This window comes from Oncorhynchus tshawytscha, linkage group LG21, assembly GCF_018296145.1.
Source record: "Oncorhynchus tshawytscha isolate Ot180627B linkage group LG21, Otsh_v2.0, whole genome shotgun sequence".
Taxonomy (NCBI): Eukaryota; Metazoa; Chordata; class Actinopteri; order Salmoniformes; family Salmonidae; genus Oncorhynchus; species Oncorhynchus tshawytscha.
This window is the reverse complement of record NC_056449.1, coordinates 7,671,055-7,685,803: the sequence shown is the minus strand read 5'-3', so window position 1 is coordinate 7,685,803 and position 14,749 is coordinate 7,671,055. Positions and strand designations below refer to the sequence as shown.

The 14,749-nt window shown below is 44.7% G+C and overlaps 1 protein-coding gene across 1 annotated transcript; it reads left to right on the top strand.

Annotated features, from left to right (window-relative positions):
- Positions 1-7,018: 7,018 nt before the first annotated feature.
- Positions 7,019-14,749, top strand: si:ch73-233f7.1 (protocadherin beta-15). Its single transcript, XM_024382713.2, has 4 exons — positions 7,019-9,892; positions 13,012-13,070; positions 13,209-13,324; positions 13,537-14,749. The coding sequence occupies exons 1-4, from the start codon at positions 7,337-7,339 to the stop codon at positions 13,887-13,889; spliced, it is 3,084 nt and encodes a 1,027-aa protein (XP_024238481.1). The 5' UTR covers positions 7,019-7,336; the 3' UTR covers positions 13,890-14,749.

Below are 14,749 nucleotides of genomic sequence, written 5' to 3'. Positions count from 1 at the left end.
TTCAGTTTCTGAGTCTTGTCACGTTCATACATATATTTACACATTAAGTTTGCTGAAAGTTAACAGTGAGAACATTTATTTTTTTGCTGAGTTTATGTCTTGAATTATGTCTGTAGCCTATTTATGCCTAAGTGATTTAGTAGGAACTTGGCTAACAACACACTTGGTTAAACATGTTGGTATTTTGACCTCAATTAATGTTTATAAACCTATTCATGTATAATCTCACTGGTTGCACAATGCACATCCAGCCTATATATAGATGTTTTTCTTCCTGATTAACTGTGCCAGCATAGCTCAGTGGTTACTCCTGAATGTTCTCAGTTCCAATTTCTCAGTCTGTGGACTGAGAAGTTCAAACCCAAAGCTACTGTCTGGTGTTCTTTTTATTTCAATATAATTTGGTTCACAAAAGTTAGCCTATAAATCAAGAAAAATTGGTTATTGATCAAATGTATCTTCTTAAGCCATATGCACTATAATAAACTATAGCCTAGGAAACTAATCTACAACACCTAGTCAGTTCATTATGACTTGAAATGCATACTCAATCATTTCTTTATTTATTTCACCTGTATTTAACCAGGTAGGCTAGTTGAGAACAAGTTCTCATTTGCAACTGCGTCCTGGCCAAGATAAAGCAAAGCAGTTCGACACATACAACAACACAGAGTTACAAATGGAATAAACAAACATACAATCAATAATACATATTACTATATTCAGCATGTGCAAATGAGGTTAGATAAGAGAGGTAAAGGCAATAAATAGGCCGTGGTGGCAAAGTAATTACAATATAGCAAATAAACACTGGAATGGTAGGATGTGCAGAGGATGAATGTGCAAGTAGAGATACTGGGGTGCAAAGGAGCAAGATAAATAAATACAGTATGGGGATGATTGGATGGGCTATTTACAGATGGGCTATGTACAGGTGCAGTGATATGTGAGCTGCTCTGACAGCTGGTGCTTAAAGCTAGTGAGGGAGGTAAGAGTCTCCATATTCAGAGATTTTTGCAGTTCGTTCCAGTCATTGGCAGCAGAGAACTGGAAGGAGAGGCGGCCAAAGGAAGAATTGGCTTTGGGGGTGACCAGTGAGATATACAGTACCTGCTGGAGCGTGTGCTACTATGGTGACCAGTAAGCTGAAATAAGGCGGGGCTTTACCTAGCAGAGACTTGTAGATGACCTGGAGCCAGTGGGTTTGGCGACGAGTATGAAGCGAGGGCCAGCAAACGAGAGCATACAGGTCGGGGCGTTGGGTAGTATATGGGGCTTTGGTGACAAAATGGATGGCACTGTGATAGACTGCATCCAATTTGTTGAGTAGAGTGTTGGAGGCTATTTTGTAAATGACATCGCCGAAGTCGAGGATCGGTAGGATGGTCAGTTTTACAAGGGTATGTTTGGCAGCATGAGTGAAGGATGCTTTGTTGCGAAATAGGAAGCCAATTCTAGATTTAATTTTGTACCTATCCAAAGTCCCTAGTTTTGCAGTCTATGAATGTAAGCTTTATATCAGGTAGATGGCGCTCTAGAATCACGAATGAGAGAAGTGACTGCTTTGTTTTGAAAATAGTGTGGCCTGTATGCTAACTCTGAAGCAATTTCAATGGATCCTTCAATTCATTGCAAAACCGTCTAAACTAATAAAACGAAAACGAAACCTGGCAGGGGGCATAAAAAAATGATTCAGGTCAACCAAATTATCTTAATAATCTAACAATCATCAAATTTTGTACCAAAATATTTTCTGACTCACTCACTGGTAACCTGCAGTTCCGTCTTGAATTTTGTATGTATTTGTTCATCTTTATTTAACTAGGCAAGTCAGTTAAGAAAAAATCTTATTTTACAATGACGACCTATCACGAATAGGTATAACCACCTCCCCGAACCCGGACGACGCTGGGCTAATTGTGCGCCGCCCTACATAACATAGGTTAAGGAAGACTTGTGCAATACACTGAGTAACGTAGCCTAGATCATAGCAGACGTCGTAAATCGTTCTGCAGCCTCGCCTTCTCGGCGCAGGGTTAGCTCCGAGGTTACTTCAGCTGTCTAACTATCTAATGTACCCCAGTTACGAAAACCTAGCGTTTTTGGAAAAAATACTCAAAATACAAAAATGAGGTTTTTTTTCTTATTGATGAATGAGGGTTGAACAATTAGGATACCTTCCCTATTGAGAGTTTACATTTTGAACTGTCATTCTTATATTGTAGCCTACAATGAGGCTTTCAAAAAATGTATCTTCAATAAAGCATATTATTTAAATGAATGGGTATAATTGTGTGCTGAATTCAAGTAGTTTGTAAATCAGCTTATAGGCTACCATTTTTAGGCTTCAGGTAGCCTTTGCCTTGACATTTCGCAAACATTTGACAAATTAAAATGTAGGCTTTGGTTTGAGTATATAGTTTAATATTGAACTAGTTTTATTGTTGCAATGTAAAAAAAAACAACCAAAGATTATGTTTGTAGGCTACAGTATTGCAGTCCTATCTGCCCGGTCATTTCTTCACCTTAAATTATACGCTAGATGGCGCTCTAGGATCATGAATAAAATAAGGATTTTCAGTAGGCCCATAGATAATCAACTGGGTTCCCAAACTTCCCACACGGCTTAAGGTCCAGTCCCTTTCAATACAATTCAGGATTAAGGTAGTGAATGTAAACGAACCACTGTTTAAGATTTTCATTTAAAAAATATATGTATATATATATATAGCTATTCAATTGGAAGAATAGGTTATGACAATAACAACATGTTTTGTTATAGAACATGTTTTTACAAAGTTATCTTCGGCTTCATGTCATGTTAAAAAAAAGTACAGTTGCTCTCATGAAATTGTATTAATTGAACACTAGGCCCACTCTTTGATGGCATGCACATCTTGCCTCTGTCCACATGGAAAATAACAAACACTGTGAACAGGGCCCGAATTCACAAAACCTTTCTTAAGGAGAAATTTAACATGTTTTAAAACAGTAATTTTAGTCATAAATATTTTAACGTGATTACCATTGCTAGCTAGATATCTATCTAAAACGGCTGCCTAGCAACAAACATCTTAATTAAGAAGATTTCAAATCAAATTTCATTTGTCACATACACATATTTAGCAGATGTTATTGCAGGTGTTCCTAGCTCCAACAGTGCAGTAGTATCTAACAATTCACAACAATACGCTCATATCTAAAAGTGAAAAAATGGAATTAATGAAATATATAAATATTAGATTGAGCAATGTCGGAGTGGCATTGACTAAAATACAGTAGAATACAGTATATACATATGAGATGAGTAAAGCAGTGTGAAAACATTATTAAAGTGACTTGTGATTCCATGTCTATGTATTTAGGGCAACAGCTTCTAAGGCTTAGGGTTGAGTAACCGGGTGGAAGCCGGCTAGTGAGGCTATTTAACAGTCTGATGGTCTTGAGATATAAACTGATTTTCAGTCTCTCGGTCCCAGCTTTGATGCACCTGTACCGACCTTGCCTTCTGGATGATAACGGGGTGAACAGGCCGTGGCTCAGGTGGTTGATGTCCTTGGCGATCTTTTTTACCTTTTCTGTGACATTGGATACTGTAAATGTCTTGGAGGGCAAGTAGTTAGCCCCTGGTGATGCATTGGGCAGATCGCACCACCCTCTGGAGAGCCCTGGGGTTGCGAGCGGTGCAATGGCCGTACCAGGCGGTGATACAGCCCAACAGATGCTCTCAATTGTGCATCTGTAGAAGTTTGAGGGACCAAGGACCAAGCTAAATTTCTTCAGCCTCTTGAGGTTGAAGAGGCGCTATTGCGCCTTCTTTACACACTGTCTGTGTGGGTAGACCATTTCAGATCATAACTGATGTGTTCACCGAGGAACTGTGCTCCCTCTGCTGTTTCCTGAAGTCCATGATCAGCTCCTTTGTTTTGTTGACGTTGAGTGAGAGGTTATTTTCCTGGCATCTCTCTCCCAGGGCCCTCACCTCCTCCCTGTAGGCTGTCTCGTCATTGTTGGTAATCAGGCCTACTACTGTTGGGTCGTCTGCAAACTTGATGATTGACTTGGAGGCGTGCATGGCCACGCAGTCATGGGTGAACAAGGAGTACAGGAGGAGGCTGAGCACACACCCTTGAGGGGCCCCTGTGTTGAGGATCAGCAAAGTGGAGGTGTTGTTTCCTACCTTCACCACCTGGGGGTGGCCCGTCAGGAAGTCCAGGACCCAGTTGTACAGGGCGGGGTTCAGACCCAGGGCCCTGAGGTTAATGATGAGCTTGGAGGGTGAGCTATAGTCAATTAACAGCATTCTTACGTAGGTAGGTATTCCTCTTGTCCAGATGGAATAGGGCAGTGTGCAGTGCGATGGCGATTACATTGTCTGTGGATCTATTGGGGCGGTAAGAAAATGTAAGTGGTTCTAGGGTGTAAGGTGGAGGTGATATGACCCTTAACTAGCCTCTAAAAGCACTTCATGATGACCGAAGTGAGTGCTACGGGTCAGTAATTTAGTTCAGTTACCTTTGCTTTCTTGGGTACATGAACAATGGTGGATATATTGAAGAAAGTGGGGACAGAAGACTGTGATAGGGAGAGATTGAATATGTCCGTAAACACTCCAGCCAGCTGGTCTGCGCATGCTCTGAGGTTGCGACTAGGGATGACATCTGGGCCGGCAGCCTTGCGAGGGTTAACACGCTTAAACGTCTTACTCGTCGTCCATGGAAACGGAGAGCCCACAGTCCTTGGGAGCGGTTGCGTCGGTGGCACTGTGTTATCCTCAAAGTGGGCGAAGAAGGTGTTTAGCTTGTCCAGGAGCAAGACTTCGGTGTCAGCGATGTGGCTGGTTTCCCCTTTGTAGTCCGTGATTTTCTGTAGACCCTGCCATAGAAGATATTTGAATTATTTTCATATGAACTTCTCAATTTTAAGATGTTATTAAGGAATTGCAGTTATGAACCTCTTAGGAACTTTTTTTTTTTTCTTAAACATGCTTCTTAGGTTTTTGCGTAAGAAGAGCTTTGTGAATCTGGGCCCAGCTCCGCCATTCAACCGGTTAGCAGGGCACTGTGCAGGACGAGACCCCCCCTCTTTCTCTCTCTCTGCGTGTGAGGGAGAGAAATGACCGCTGTGTGTGCTCGGCCGGGTCAGTCAGGTGATTGTTGTTGAGTGTGAGCAAGGTGAATTCGCCGTCGGACAATGCAATGGTGGTGCAAGGAAATGCGGGGGGCGGATGAAACGATCGTAATGCTCCGTGTAATGCATGTTAATGTAACAGGCACCGAGGGACTGTCGGTACATCCAACTGAGTGCTTAGGGATTATTTATCACAAAACATTTGTAATATGTTGGGGAACGGTTGATCCCGGATAGCTTCACACTAATCCTCCACTCCGTTAATTAAAAAGACGATGAAACCAATGGAAATTGTGTTTTTTCAGAAACGTAATCATTTCTGGAGAAGCTTAACCATCTGCTGGAGGTTAAGTCTGTGAGCAGATTGTGTTTTCTGGTTATTTAAACCTGCGGATTTAACTTTTTTTTTCTAGAAGAAGGGCGGGTGGAGGGTTTCTGTGGGTGAGGGGGGAAGGAGGAGGAAAGAAGGGGGTCGTCGCTAAGGAAGGGTGTCCAACAAGCTCTCACAGTTTCATGCCAGAATTAGACCTTCATGTTTCTCAAATATCACATTTCGAAGATGTTCCAAACGTCAAATTTCGAAGTGTTTTGTTACTTAAATTGTATCGTTAAATTAAGCATTACCTCCAAATTTGGACGTCGAAGACAGATTTGTATCATGGTGATCTGCCTGGGGTTTCGGGAAGATATTTATTTGGTGTCAGTGGCTGTGTTGTCAGCTCAAGTGGAGAAATTTGAGCTTGAGCCACGGCGTTTAATTAGAATGCGACTCGAGTCTGTCGAGAGAGGAGGCCTAGCGCGCGGAGGGATTCTGTAAACCTACTGTGTCTGCGTGTGTGCGCGCACGTTGTTGATATCTGACTGACTGGCCAGGATTAAAGGGAAACGATTAGATGTGCGCAAACATGTACCGCACTCTTAACAGACCCGGGCCGTCCTCTTGGTTTTATCATAGCCAGACCTGCCAGCTCCATCATCTAGTCAAGTTATTCCATCCTGTTGACATCTGTTCATATGACTTGGGCTAACATTTAGCCTTGTATGTACAAATAACCTCTGTCTTTTGGCATTTTTTTATGTTATCTTCGTAAAAGGACCGCAAATTATCCCTGCAAATTATAATGTCAAATGTATTTTTTAATATAATCCGTACAGTAATACCTTAATGTGATTGTGGTTTTATGAAGTTGCTTTTATGATGATTGTGTTGATACATGTTCAGGTCTGCTTACACAGAGAGAGGAGTTGTAAATGCGTGCGTGTTTGCACCAGAGTATCAGTTCCTCTTTGAACGATTGTCATTCTTTTTTGAGATGGGAAAATAGATGCTAACAAACAACCTTTAAAATTGAATAACCCATTAAGGATAATTTTTGTAAACCCCAAATTCTCTATGCTGATTTAAATCATCAATGTGGTCATTTGGGTATTCATTTTCTAGGAAGCATTGAAGGCACAGTTTCATATACTGGCCAGTATCTATATGAAACAAGAAGAGCCTTTTTTAGTGGCTTTTATTTCCAACTCTGTGTCTATGTAAAGTTTTGTCTTTAAAGGCTTGAAGGACAGTTTGCAGTGCGAGACCTCTGAAACCTCCGTCAGCTGCGCAACGCAGTAACTAGAAAACGACACCCTCGATGAAAAGCAATTGAAAAGCAATTAGCTATTAATCCAGATCAGCCCCTGATGTCTCGACTGAAAGCTACGCTGCTTTCGCGTCTCTAATCGCCCCGAGGAGCTGCACCAGAGAAAGGGTTAACCGTGCTACTGTAATTAGAGTCGCTGCTCTCGTGTCTTCGTTCTCCAATACAGTGCTGCTCGCAACTACGGAACCCCTCCCTCTCCTTACACACACACGCACACACACACACACCCTCCTCCCCACCAGCCCGATTGTCTAATAAACTGGAAATTCAGAGCGCGAGCCTCCCGCGCTCACACACTGCCGGTATTGCGCGCGGGGAGCACAACACATAGAGACGCTCAACTCCTCTCCTCCCCTCCAAGTTTACATTCTTGTTTTATTATTCTAAAGAGCATTACTTTGATGAAAGTAGGCTACATTGTAAGTGCGTAAAGGAGCAACGCGCTCTGAGGTGTTTGCTTGTTTGTTTTCTACAACAACTGGAAACGAATCCACGAATCATTTTACAAAGCGCATAATGTCAGTTACGGGTAAACTCATCCTGTGCCGTTTTCACGGTTGATGATTTTCTTGGGAAGCTTTGAGATGGAGCACAGGCTCACGAGCACGCGGTGGACACCGTTAACCGGGCTGGTGGTGTGCCTGCTGGTGTGCGCGTGTGTGGTGGACCTGGTTCTGGCACAGATTCGGTACTCCATCCCCGAGGAGTTGGACCACGGGGCTTTTGTCGGTAACATCGCTGAGGACCTCGGTTTGGACGTGGCCAAACTGTCCGCCCGTCGCTTCCGGATAGTCTCCGGTGCCAAGAAACAGTACTTAGAGGTGAATCTGGAAAACGGTATTTTATTTGTTAACGAGAAGATCGACCGCGAGGAGCTGTGTGAACGGAGCCCGACCTGCTTCTTACACTTGCAAGTGGTGATCGAGAATCCGTTAGAACTGTACAGAGTGGAGGTGGAGATTTTGGATGTGAACGACAACTCTCCCAGCTTCCCGTGGAGCGAGTTCAATCTGGAGATTACAGAGTCAGCGGCGCCCGGGTCCCGGTTCCCGTTGGAGAGCGCGCAGGACCAGGACGTGGGCACCAACTCGCTCCGATCCTACCAGCTGAGCTCCAACGAGCACTTTGTACTAAACATCCAGACACGTAATGACGGGAGCAAGTTTGCCGAGCTCGTGCTGGGGACCCCGCTGGACAGGGAGCAGCAGAAGACGCACGAGATGGTGCTCACAGCCGTAGACGGGGGGTCGCCAGAGCGTTCAGGCACGGCTCTCATCACCATCACGGTGCTGGATGCCAACGACAACGTGCCGGTTTTCGACCGGTCTGTTTACCGGGCGAGCCTGGTAGAAAACGCACCGAGAGGGACTTTAGTGCTGAAGCTAAATGCCACCGATTTGGACGAGGGTGCGAACGGAGAGGTCTCATACGCGTTCAGTGGGCACGCACCGCTCAAAGTGCGCGAGCTGTTCAGCGTGGACCAGTATACGGGTGAGATCCGAGTGAAGGGGATTGTGGACTATGAGAAAGCGAGTGTTTATGAGCTGTATGTGCAGGCTAAAGACAGGGGTCCCTCGGCAGTGGCCGTGCACAGTAAGGTACTGGTGGATGTCTTAGATGTGAATGACAACGCGCCGGAAGTCATCCTCACCTCCGTGTCCACACCTGTCCAGGAAGACGCGCCACCGGGCACGGTGATAGCCGTTATAAGTGTCATGGACCGGGACTCGGGAGAGAACGGGAATGTGGACTGCCAGATCCCCAGCAACGTCCCCTTCCAGCTCCACTCCTCCTTTAAGAACTACTACACTCTGGTGACTAGCGAGTTTCTCGACAGAGAAGCCGTCTCGGAGTACAACATCACCCTCACGGCCCGGGACCTGGGCTCCCCGTCTCTCTCCACGAGGAAAACCATCCTCGTCCAAGTGTCTGATATTAATGATAACCCCCCGCGCTTCGCCCAGCCATCATACACTGTTTATGTGACCGAGAATAACGCCCCGGGCGCATTCATTTGCTCAGTCACTGCTTTCGACCCTGATTCTAATCAGAATGCCTATCTGTCCTACTCGATTCTAGAGGGTCAGATCCAAGGCATGCCCGTGTCCACTTACGTCTCCATCAACTCGGACAACGGAAACATTTATGCGCTGCGATCCTTTGACTACGAACAGCTAAGGAACTTTCAGATACGGGTGCAGGCGCAGGACGCCGGTTTCCCTCCGCTCAGCAGCAATGTCACGGTAAATGTGTTCGTTTTGGACCAGAATGATAATGCTCCGGTTATCGTGTCCCCATTGCCCAAGAACGGGACCGTGGCGACAGAGGTAGTCCCGAGGTCAGTGGATGCGGGGCACTTAGTCGCCAAGATCACTGCGCTAGATGCGGATGCAGGACAGAACTCGCGCCTCTCCTACCAGGTGCTCCAGGCTACGGACCCGGGGCTGGTCAGTGTCGCCCTCTACACGGGAGAAATAAGGACGATTCGCCGGTTCGTGGATAAGGACGCTACGAGGCAGAGAGTCGTCATCCTGGTCAAGGACAACGGGCAGCCGCCTCTCTCCGCCACCGTCTCTATCCTCCTCTCCGTGGTTGACAATGTGCCGGAGTCCCTGTCTGATTTCGGCGACCTCACTCTGAGCCCCCAGCCCCCCTCCAACCTCGCCCTCTACTTGATCGTGTCACTGAGCACCATCTCGCTTATCTTCCTGGTGGCTATTATCGTCCTGGCTGCGGTCAAGTGTTACAAGGACAGAGAGACCATCAGTGGGTATAACCTCCCCCCCTTCGCCTGCTGCTGTTGCGGGGGCTTCCAACCAGAGCCGCCCCCGGAGGTGTTCAAGAAATCTAACCTAAACCTGCAGATCTCCACCGGGGCGAAGGTGCCCACCAACTGCATGGAGGTCAATGGCAACGGTACTCTGTCCCAAGCCTACTGTTATAAAGTATGTCTGACCCCCGAGTCAGCCAAGAGCGACTTTATGTTCCTGAAGCCTTGCAGCCCCATTAGCACCCCGAGGAACAACGAGGCAAAGGGGGCTGATAACTTGGCTTGGAGCGCGCACCACCGGAGCTCATCGGTGAATAACCATTCCGGAGCCACGACTCCAAATGAGGTAACGTGAGAGTAAATGTGTTGGCTAATAATTGATTTTGATAATCATCAAGTACACGACATTCCACCTAATGAAGGTCAAATCATACAAGCGAAAGTGTAATATGTTTGCCTGGACTTGAACGATATTCATATCAACGTAAAAATAAATCGGACTTGGTAAACTTTCTCCTAATGCAACCAACACGTATTTAGTTTACATTTCTGTTGGTGTTTATATTTGACAAACCACAACCTTGATTATACAGTAATGGCATGTGAGTAAATGAAAAGGAAGTGAAATAATTAGAGAGTGGATATTCTATTCACAAAGGCTATGACAGAAAGCGGAACACGCCACAGTATATTTTACGCTGAGCATGTGTTGTGGAGCGCATTTCTCCCCTCTCGCACACAGAACTGAACAGTCTGCCAGAGATCTCCGTTTCACAGAGCAACGGAGAGGAATTAAACCTCGACTCATGTTTTCATCGATGCTTGTATTTCGATCCCCGATCCACGTCTTGTTTCTCATCTATTTGCTCTGTCTATAATCCTCATTTTCCCATTGTTTGTTTATTTGTAAACACGTTTGGAATAATAGGGGGTTTTGAGAAATCCCATAACGTTTGTATGATTGAGTATTGTGGGTACAATGTCATTGTCTGTTCTGTCTGCGGCTATGTGATACGAGAGAGAGACAGACATGCAGTCTATACTTTCCTATAAAAAAAAAAAACACCCGTTTGAATTGATTTCTTGTAGCGTCTGCGAATTTTTACCGGGCTACAAGGTGAACGGCTGACAGACACGTAATGACGGGAGCAAGTTTGAAATAGAACCCCGCTTGTATGGGCTGTAGTATTCTATCAACGACCGTTCTGGAGAATTCTGCACCTCTACTCATTTTCATTCTAACGGTTTTGGGCCAATAACCCCACTAACTATGCCTCAAGGGCACAGACACGGCCGATCCATTATACGACCCACAATGCCGTGCATACGAAAGGGGGTCGCGTCCATTATTGATGAAAAATGCAAAGAGATAATTTTGGGGGACGGGTGAAGGGGTCCAAGTACCAGGCTGGGACGTGGCGCGCCTGTAGAGTGCCCTGGCGTTGTCCTCGCGGAATGAGAGAGGAGAGAGCTGTGGATCCTGTAACCCGGACTCAGGGGTAGACATAACATAGTTAACATCAATCCAGACTCAGGGCTAGCCATAACATAGTAAATGTAAATCAGGGACACTCCAACTCGTATAATATGTACAGTTTCGTACAGTATGTATTAATTTGTGATGTCCACCATCCATTTTGTATGATATATTACGAATTTCAATTCGTACAAAATGTTACAAATTCAGAAAAACGTATGATATGTTACGAATCACAATTTGTTGTGGGAATCGTTAGCTAGGTGGCTAACGTTAGCTAGGCTAGGGTTTGGGGTTTAGGGTTAAGGTTAGTAATTAGGTTAAAGGGTTAGGGTTATGCTAAGTAGTTGCTAATTAGCTAAAATGATACGTGATGAGATTCGAACACGCAACTTTAGGATTGCTAAATGTTTCGTTATACACCTGCCTATCTACCCTGACCAGGCCCTTTATCTACTTCCCCAGAGTCAGATGAACTTGTGGATAACATTTGTATGTCAATGTGTTCAGTATGAAGGAAGCTCAAGGTAGTTTTCCAAGCCAATGCTAAATAGGGCTAGCAAAATGACTGGAAGTCTATTGGAATTTGCTAGCATGTAACCATATCAAACGTAACATATCATACTAATTTGACTGTCCCAGATTTACCTTGACAATGTTACGTTTAGTCTATGAGACCAGGCTGGTAAAACCGTTTTCCGAGCAACTGTGAAGGATGGGGGAGGGAGAGAGAGGGGGAGGCGATGTCGACACCGCTGTTGCCGGAGTCACTAGATGGGACCGGCAGACCGTGAATGTGATGTGTGCGTATTGCCTTTTGTCATCTCTATAATCTGGTACAATGTAGGCAGACAGTGTGACGGATAAAGGGACACACTTTTTCCCTGGAACATCTCCATCTCCGTGTAGACGAAGACTAAAAATGTCAGTCCCGTTCATAGCAAGAACACCTCTGGCCATATAAAGAACTTGATTCTAGGTCATGATGATTGTTCTGCTAGCAGCTATGTCCCTCCAGGGGCTTGGTGTCCTTGATGACGTTAATTGGTACCCTTAAATCACCCCTGTGTTCCCCGAGAGTCATGTCGCGGATGAAAGGGTAAAACCTCAAAGACTTACCAATGAAACAGTGGGATGGTTATATAGCCTAGTTGTCAGCCATAACAATGTTGTATGTAGGCCTGCGTGTAGTGTAATTTCAGCAGGGTGATACAAAAAATAAAATACATAAATTGAGAAGGTGAAAAAGTGGAGTGGTCTGTGAAACAGAGAGATGGCCTACAGTGTGTAAAGCTGCAAGGACTGCACAACTTTTCCCGCTTCTCAGCAAGACAGTAATTCAAAGCATGTTCTCAGAGCATCAGAGTAATAGGAACATTAAAAAATGATGCATAAAACCCACAAAACAATTACTTGTGTCATTTTCTTAATTTCCTGAGTGGCACGGTTTTCTTTGAAGATTAAAATCGTGTTTTCGTTTCATCCCGGTGGGGTTCTAATTGAGTTTTGTGTATTACTCCCTATGAATGTATTTTGAATACCGATTCCAATAATAGCTTACGTCGCATTCTTCTTGTTAACAGCTCTAAGTCAATTAATAGAGCGTGGAATCCATAGGCTACTATGAGATTTATACCCGGAATAAATATCACTCCGCGGTGTCGGTCCCCTCCCCTGCTGTGCTGCGGTGGATGAAAGCGAAATAATTGACAGGCAAGTCATTGCTTATGGCACGGCGCACTTCCTCACTGCGTTCTGAAATAAGGCCACAGGGTGGCAGTCAAGCTCCATGGAAAAATATATCCGGATATAATGAAGCCTAGAATATGGAAATGAAAAATGTATACTATTGGATATGTATCCCTACTCTTCGGCAAAGTCCTTGAACCAGTAGGCTATATTACTGCTGGGTGATTTCAGAACGGTTGTTTGGTGGTTTGTAAGACAGGACATGTTTTAAGATAATATTTTCTCTCCTTTATCTATAGCTCAAGCAACCAAACACAGACTGGACCCTCACAAAGAACCAGAACTCCTCTTTGAAAAGGTAACCATTGCTTTTGACATTACACTTACCTCAGCATACCGGTCTTTTGACATGTACATTATTAATTTTTGGCCGGTGTGTGTTCATGACATAAAGCATTATGTGATCATTTATGGTATGAATCTGTATCCTCTGCAGCTGTAACTCTATCAACATGGATGGCACTCTGATGAGGAAGGCCATGCATGCAGACCCAGAGAACTACATGACACCCATGACTGGCCAGTACTGGACCTGGGGCACCCACATGAGGGGTAGGTGAAGGCCTGGGCCTGAAACACAACAGGCATGCACACACACACACACACACACACATCTAATGCCTCTCCCTGGATAATAGAAAACAGCCAATGAACAGGTGGCTAATGAGCACATAGGTGTACCACTTCTACGACATACGTGTGTGTGTTTTGTGATATCCGTCTCACCTTGATTTCAGTCACGCATAATCATTCTACTTCCACAGACTACAAGATGTCTCCTCCTGCCACTGGGCCTCCTCCTCGCTCTTGGACCCCCCGGTGCACCCCTCCACCCCAGCAACAGCCCCAACCCCAGCAGCCTCCACTCCCGCCACACCCCCACCCTCATCCTCACCCTCACCCCCACCCACCTCCAGACTACCAGCATAACGTGTACATCCCGGGCACGCCGTCGGCTCTGTGCACCCTGAGGCCAGCAGCCACCCAACACCGCAGCGAGCTGGACGTCCACAACTCCTTCTCTACCTTTGGCAAGAAGAGACGCTTCATCCACAACTACGAGCCCCAGACAGACGCAGCAGCAGCTGTCATCAACAATGACCTGTATAATGATTAATAATGGGCTCCTGAGAGGGAATGAGTGAGTAGCCTCTATGGTATGAATGAGCCCTATGTCTGCTAACATAGTAAACAGACTAAGGATGAAAGGAATAAATTAAATAAGTGTACAAATGCCATAATGAATGAATGAACTTTCGACCTCTATAATAAAGGAACGAGGGAGATGGACTAATGTTGAGGAGATGAATCTAAGAAGAGTGATCTCATTTTTACATCTGCCACTGTTGGCCATTGCTATTTTTGACACATTACTGCCACATGTTTCCCACAGTCTGTTTTTCAATGGATTTGAGTCATTTACCAGACACTCTTATCCAAAGCGATTTAAAGGAGCAATTAGGGTTAAGTGCCTTGCTCAATGGAACATCGACAGATTTTTCACCTAAGTCGGCTTGGAGATTTGAACCAGCGACATTTTGGTTACTGGCCCAATGCTCTTAATTAACTGCTAGGCTACCTGTAGCCCAGTATGATAAATCATCATTATTAATTATTAGTATTATGATCATTAGCATTATTATTTTGACAATCAGCGTGGATCAACAGTTTGACGAGAAACATACAAATAGCCTAAGATTGGACAGCGCTTTGCACATTGTTATAAATATGAATTCTATTTTTGAATGTTTAAGAATAGGAAAATAAATACAAATAACCAGGTTGCATTCATTCACCTGAAACGTTTTAAAATGTGGGGGTCTGTCAAGCAGATCTTATGTGAATATATATGAATATAGCCTACTTGTAGATGCAAACTGCAATTGTGATGCAGGTGATCCACAAAGACTTAAACAGTCAACTACCCAACACATATACTGTATATACATTTCTGGGAATAAAGTATTTTTTCTCATA